The sequence below is a fragment of the Penaeus chinensis genome, chromosome 11, assembly GCF_019202785.1.
Source record: "Penaeus chinensis breed Huanghai No. 1 chromosome 11, ASM1920278v2, whole genome shotgun sequence".
Classification (NCBI taxonomy): Eukaryota; Metazoa; Arthropoda; class Malacostraca; order Decapoda; family Penaeidae; genus Penaeus; species Penaeus chinensis.
The window spans coordinates 24,612,615-24,620,114 of NC_061829.1; the positions used below are offsets into that span (position 1 = coordinate 24,612,615).

At 51.0% G+C, this 7,500-nt stretch overlaps 1 protein-coding gene across 1 annotated transcript in view; it reads right to left on the reverse strand.

The window, feature by feature from the left end:
- Positions 1 to 7,500, reverse strand: part of LOC125030440 (disco-interacting protein 2 homolog C-like) — a 205,493-nt gene that overhangs the window by 51,265 nt on the left and 146,728 nt on the right. The window contains exon 2 of the mRNA XM_047620477.1: positions 700 to 777. Coding sequence (XP_047476433.1) covers positions 700 to 777 — 78 coding nt within the window. The remainder of the gene's footprint in view (positions 1 to 699; positions 778 to 7,500) is intronic.

A 7,500-nucleotide genomic window follows, 5' to 3' on the forward strand; every position in this document is an offset into this window, starting at 1 on the left:
CTACATACATACATACGTAACTAGATTTTACTTTCAGAAAGGGAATATTTCATAACAGGAGAGGGCAAATGCAGTGATGCACTTCTATGAAAGTGGGCAAAGCTCAAAATACTTCACTAAGCGGAATACTTCATTAGTATGAACCAAATAAATGAAAAAATCATTTGGATTAACCAAAAGGAGATCTTTAATCACACCAAAAATAAAATATTCCCTCAATTCCGTTCGAGATCAGGCCAGGGTGGACGGGGGTCCTATCTCCCCTGCCGCAGCTCTCATGGCGACTATTGCCGAAATCCAATAGTAAATAATAACTATGCTTCCTGAAGTCTAACAAGGCAAAACATCCCGACCTAAGAGTCAGGGAAAGCTGCATGGTACGCTATCTCGGCGGCGCCTATGAGGAAGCCCGCCATGCAGAGTAAGGCACCCGCCTGCGCTCCCGTGGCCACAACCATCCAAAAACCGGCACCAGCCAGGCACCTTCCCAGCCTCGCGTGCTCGCCCCGAGGCCACCCCTACCCCCGCACATACACCCCAACCCCATGCATATCCTTCCCCTCCTGCACCTCCTGCTGAGGAAGGCGCAGAGAGCGAGAGCGAGAGGGGCCGGGGGAGAGGGGGGAGAGGCCGGCCCGGGCGGGACACGCAGGCGATGGGTCAACGGGCTGGGAGGGTCAACGCCACACGCGACCTTACCCTGACTCGGATCCCTGGTGACATAGGGCTGGAGGAGACGGGCCTTCTTCTTCTCATATCCTTTCTGCGTGATGTCGCCTGTGGGAGAAAAGGAATCGTGTTAATTCGGACAAGAACCAAGAAGACAAGCTCAACCCGATACCACAGCATTATTTTGATATTCTCTATCACTATTTGGCTTATCTTCCTTCGGGTACAGCACATGCACGGAACGGCAGCGAACGGGTCAACAGGTGCAGCGACGCCAATAACCGTAAAGCACGGACGGCAATCAGCTCGACAAGCGGGCCAGATAGCGTGGTGGCCGGCGCAGGAGGGCCCGGCCATTTCGGCCCTCCCGCCCCGAAACAATAGGTCGCCCATCTGCAGCCGCCGCCCCGCCGCTCCTCTTCCTCCCCATCGGCCTGAGCGGCTGTAAAAATGTGGCCGAACTAGACCATCAGTATAATCAGCATTCCGTCGTATTACGCCATCTCGCAGCGGGATGTCTCGGAGGGCAGTGAGAAGGGAAGGGGAAGGGAAATGAGAAGGGGGAGGGAGGAAGGGAGGAGGGCGGAGGGAAGGAGGAGGGAGGCGGCTTCCCCCTTCGCAGAGGGCGAAGGGGGAAGCCGCCCCACCAGTTACCAGGTATGCGACCATTTACGTAATTTTCTACTCTACCCTCAGCGTGTTAGTGCCACTCATTTGTTTTTTATTGCATAATATAAAGTCTCATCCTGCAACTGAGGGCGGTAATCATGTAAGGGAACGGGCGGCGGACGGGTTTAAGTCTATGGTAAAATATGAACCGACTCTTTGGGTCTAAATTCCGTTCCGGCTAAATATTCACTGCTGTGCTCTGCGTCGGCAAATGGCCGAACTGCGATCGCCAAACTGCAAAGCGGCCGCCCTAAGCTTCTGCTGTGAAGCCCGTCCGCACAGCTAACTTTCCCTGGCGATTCTGCTCGCAGAGGGGCGCGGAGAGAAGACAACGAAGGAGCAAAACAAAATGCGAATGCGAAGAGGAAAAAAATAAAAGTTGATGGGAGGGGGCGAGACCGAGGCCAAGAGTTGAAGGCTCCGAGGGACGTCGGTTGGAAGAGGGCCCGGCGAGCAAGCACACGCTCACGCCTTCCGAGGCACCCCCGCCTAATCACCGTCATGAACCCCGCTTTTATGCCACGGCAGTAATTACACCCGCACGCCCTGCCACGCCGCTGCACTCACCCGCATCCCCGCAGTTGCTCGCTCATGAAGTGAGGGAAAGGGGAGGAGGAGGAGAAAAGGAGAAAGAGGAGGAGGAAGAGGAGGAAGAGGAGGAAGAGGAGGAGGAGGAGGAGGAGGAGATGGAGGAGGAGGAGGAGGAGAAGAAGAAGGAGAAAGGAGAGTGGGTCAGGAAGGAGAGGTAGTATTAAAGGGATTTGTGACGCAAGGAAAGGAAATTGAAAAGAATGAAATGAAGAGTGAATGAGTTTCCGAGAAAGAGAGACCGAGCGGAGATGATGGCTTTGCCCTCAGCTGCCTTTGGCCGCATGCTCAGCCGCTCCCTTCTTCCCCAAGTGCTTTGCAGAACAGCCGTAAGGCACCACAGAGCAAGCACGGCGGGTATCGGCCGGCGAAGGCTAGTGCTGAGAAGGGTACAGGCTGGTCGTGAGCCGCCAGTACCCTAAGGAGCGGGCCACACCTGAGGTCGTGAGCCATAAATCCGGCGGCGCAGCCATTGCCTCACCTCCCACTCTCCCCCGGACATTCGGCGCGGTGGCTCTCGCTTCGCTTACGTATTCCACCCGATGAGGCCTACGCCTCGTTGCGGCCCTGGCGAAGGCGCAACAACGCCAAAGATTCGTAGGTGCGGTAAATAAGAGGAACTTGCGTCATGAATCATTTTCATTGACAACGATGGGCTAAAGAAAAAAGTTATTCTTCGTCTACGAATCACTTAATATGAAAGAGGCGTGGCGCCATCTGTAAAAGCTAATTGTTTACTGTCGGGGAAGTAATCGCTTCAGAATGCTTCGTCAACAGAAGATCTCCAGGGTTCCCTTTCACCGCCGCTATGTAGCCATAAACAAACGCCGAAACTCATCAAAATGACATAAGAAGGTCGCCAAAAATAAACATCCTCCCGTCTCGCTCATCACTGCCACTCGCCTCTTTCCCTTCCCCTTAAAGGCAACGTAATTCTTTTCTCGCTGACACTCCACTTTCTCCACAGCATCTCGATACTTAAGTACTTAGAGAAACAGAGAGAGATAGAGAGATAGATAGATAGAGAGAGCGAGAGAGAGAGAGAGAGAGAGAGAGAGAGAGAGAGAGAGAGAGAGAGAGAGAGAGAGAGAGAGAGAGAGAGAGAGAGAGAGAGAGAGAGAGAGAGAGAGAGACAGAGAGAGAGAGAGAGAGAGAGAGAGAGAGAGAGAGAGAGAGAGAGAGAGAGAGAGAGAGAGAGAGAGAGAGAGAGAGAGAGAGAGAGAGAGAGAGAGCGAGAGAGAGAGAGAGAGAGAGAGAGAGAGAGAGAGAGAGAGAGAGAGAGAGAGAGAGAGAGAGAGAGAGAGAGAGAGAGAGAGAGAGAGAGAGAGAGAGAGAGAGAGAGATGTATGTGTATAAAAAAATATATATATATATAATATATAATATATATATATAAATATATAAATATATATATATATATATATATATATATATATATATATATATATATATATATGTATATCACACACACACACACACACACACACACACACACACACACACACACACACACACACACACACACACACACACACACACACACACACACATATACACACACGAGCACACACAAAGAATAAAAAATGAAAACGATGCTCCGACTCGTCCTCCTGAAATAAAACAGAAATGAAACCCGTAGCACGGCCTTCACCACACGCCCGTGACTATTACTGAACATGTCAAAGTGCTTGCTTGCACCCTCGTCCCCGGAAGGCACATTGCGCTATGGTATCGCGTCAACACAGACTGCGAGCGTGCCAAAGAGAGAGAGGGAGCGCACGCACTGCTTGGGTCTGCTTGACTTGCCAGATGGGACACTTGGCACACACGCCTCAATAACACGGCCTGGTAGTCTCCTTGTCTGTCTGACTGTCTGTCTGTTATTTTGAGCATATGTCGAGACTTCGCTCAATCCTGACAGTTATAACACCGCCTTCACAGAAACACAACAATAACAGCACACAATCTCATCGCATCCACAATATTGGGCGTTTACTCAGAGCGACGAAGAAAGGGTTTGCGTCAATGGGCGGCGAATCAACTCGGCTGCGTGCTGCGATCAAGAGCCTCATTCAATACAATGCGTCTCCGAGCCCTTAAACACTCGCTCGGCATCCCGCGGAGGAGAACAAGGAACTACAATTGGTTTTCTTTGATACAGTTCAAAGTACCCTCTCTTTCGCCACTTTCACTCGTGGGAATGGGCGCAATCCTGAGTTATAGGAAAATACAAATGACACAAGCCTATATATTCACGCGCACACAAACTGACACAAACACAAAGGCGCAAACACAGGCAAAGAGAGAGGAACAAATGCAACCCTGTATGAAAGGACGCAGATAAAAGTCTCACTTACAGACACACATGAACATAATCAAAGGCAATTAAAATCAGGGCACGGACTAATCCTAGTGTAGCGAACTCTGGATACACAAAAAACAAGATTGCAAATGTATATAATAACACAAGATCAAACACATCACATGGCTAAATTAACCCCCCCCCCAAAAAAAAAAAAAGAAAAAAAAAGTAAGCTTGAGTAAGGCCATCACGATAACAAAAGAATACTCCTTTATACAGACCCCTATCATTCTCAAGACATCTAAAGAACACGAGAATGGACGGCGGGTAGGCCTAAATCAGGAACAGCGGTCAGCCTCAACAAACTTCAAAGAACACGTTCTGAGGGGTTTCTCTAGGAGCCAACCGATGGCATAGACTCATCTCCTCATCTGCACACTCATCTCCCTCTTTGCTGGCGGAGGAAATTCCTACAGAAATAATCCCAAGGCTGTGGCGCAAAAAGAACACACGACTATGACTACACTCCATCAGGAAGACGCTAAAGGGGAACGGGTGGTGGAGGTGCCGATGGTGGAGGAGGAGGAGGAGGAGGAGGAGGAGGAGGAGGAGGAGGAGGAGGAGGAGGAGGAGGAGGAGGTGGAGGAGGAAGAGGAGGAGGAGGAGGAGGAGGAGGAGGAGGAGGAGGAGGAGGAGGAGGAGGAGGAGGTGGTAGTGGTGGAGGAGGAGTAGGTGCTGATGGAGGAGGAGGAGGAGGAGGAGGAGGAGGAGGAGGAGGAGGAGGAGGAGGAGGAGGTGTTGGTGATGGAGGAGGAGTAGGTGCTGATGGAGGAGGAGGAGGAGGAGGAGGAGGAGGAGGAGGAGGAGGAGGAGGAGGAGGAGGAGGAGGAGGTGGAGGAGGAAGAGGAGGAGGAGGAGGAGGAGGAGGAGGAGGAGGAGGAGGAGGAGGAGGAGGAGGAGGAGGAGGAGGAGGAGGAGGAGGTGGAGGTGGTAGTGGTGGAGGAGGAGTAGGTGCTGATGGAGGAGGAGGAGGAGGAGGAGGAGGAGGAGGAGGAGGAGGAGGTGTTGGTGATGGAGGAGGAGTAGGTGCTGATGGAGGAGGAGGAGGAGGAGGAGGAGGAGGAGGAGGAGGAGGAGGAGGAGGAGGAGGAGGAGGAGGAGGAAGAGGAGGAAGAGGAGGAAGAGGAGGAAGAGGAGGAGGAGAGGAAGGAGAAGGAGGTAAGGGAAAGGAGGAGTAGAGCTAAAAGGGGGGGGGGGAGAAGGAAAGGGAGAAGGAAGCAAGGAGAGAGAAGGGTGAGGAGGATTAAGCACAAAAGGCAAGGTTGAAAATGATTTCCCTTTCCCATACATCCGTCAGCCGGAGGATATATTCCGCAATCTATATTCTTGTATTTATTTATTTACCTTACCTTCACCGCACTTATCTCATCTTGCCCACAAATCACCGGCGGCTACGATGCTTATCTGCCAGGATGGTCAAAGAAAACAAGATACGCCGCCCTTCGCCAAAATAACGCATCTCCTGCAACAACACCGAGATAATGGAACCACGCCCCTCGAACATGTTCCCATACATCCACCCGCCCACTTCCCATCCCTTCCCCTTTCAGTCCCCACCCCCTTCCCAGACGACATGCCTATTTTAACAGTCGTCTTTCTTTTTTTTCTATTTTTCTCTTTCTCATCTCACCGATGACCTCACCGCCCATACCGCTGATTCCACGGTTGTTCCGCCGCCCACGTCAACGCACAATGGGAGGGTGACACTTCTCATGTGGGCGTGTGGGCGTGGTTAGTGGGTCCGAGAGATTTTATGCATGATGGCGCTGGTGGGTGTCCCGGATTCCCAAGACAGTGTCAGCTGCGCGGTGTCATATGGGCTTTGCGAAGGACTCGCCCGGCGCCGCTCACTTGACCTATCTGCGCGTGTCATCAGCGCGTGTCGCTTCCTGTCTCGACTTGGCCTTTGGGCGGCGGGCGGCGTCTGCGCCTCATCTTTTGTCCAATGAATTTCGTCGTATAAATTGGTCGATAACCTTGAGTTTTTTTCTTTATAATGCGTGTGTGCATGTTTGTGAGGAGGGAGGGAGGAAAAGATAGACAGATCGATAGATAGATAGACAGAAAGATATATATATATATCTATATATATATATATATATATATATATATATATATATATATATAGAGAGAGAGAGAGAGAGAGTGAGAGAGAGACAGAGAGAGAGCATGCACATTATTTACCCAATACCCAAACCATTATGACTCCTCTCGCTCACCTCCTTCCCATGCCCTCCTAATCTCCCCGTCGCATTCCGAACACGATCCCCGGTAATCCCGATCAAAGACTGGCGCTCAGAAGACCCATTCAAGGCGATCTTACGAACAGCTACTTGCTCTCCCTCAGCCTCGTCCCTCGCCACGAACGCAATCGCCCCGCCCCCCCCCCCCCCCTCCGTTTATCCAGCCATCCGCATCCGTCATACGCTCACAAATCCACCTCATGAGTTACGGAGACGTCCGTGAAGAGGAAGGATTGCGAGCCTGGGGTTGTGTGGCCAACACGGTCTCACTTTCTACTTATCGTCATTTTTCATAGTTACCGCTTACTTTCTAATCGTGCAACCGAACACGTTTTCTTTATCGCTCAATAGGATAAAAGTGAATGTTCCGCCAGACTTTTTTTCTTCTCTTCTTAACATTCTCCTCAATGGCTGTTTACGGATCGCAATCCTTTCGGGCGTCTGCGCATAATTCCCGGAAAGGAATTTAATCTACGGCGTCATTAATTTCGTGTTCCTGACTACCCCTAAACACTGGATGAATGGTGCGACGGCCGCATATATTCTCCTGTCTGTTCCTGGCTGTTTATGGTATAATGTGACGTGATAAAACCGAAAGCAACTACTCACTCCCGCCTCGGCACACCAGGACACCACAGCAAAACATTACCGCCACAGCATATGAAATTCCAGGCCGACGCAGCAGCGAGGCAGCTCCAGCTCCAGGGGCGGCGTTTTCATTACACTGCCAGTTTAGTATGACAAAGTACGTATTTGCCATTAATGACTGCACCATTAATCAGGCAATTGTCTGCCGTGCCCGCGCCGGGGAGCTCCGGCCGAAGCTGACGCTGATATATCCCAGAGTAATCAATCAAATTATCATTAGGGCTTAAGTTGTTACTCCTCCATGCCACGGCCATTCATTAATTACCATCCAACCTACAAATTCTCTGCGTTAATGATACCCCTGTAATGATTGTGCTAATC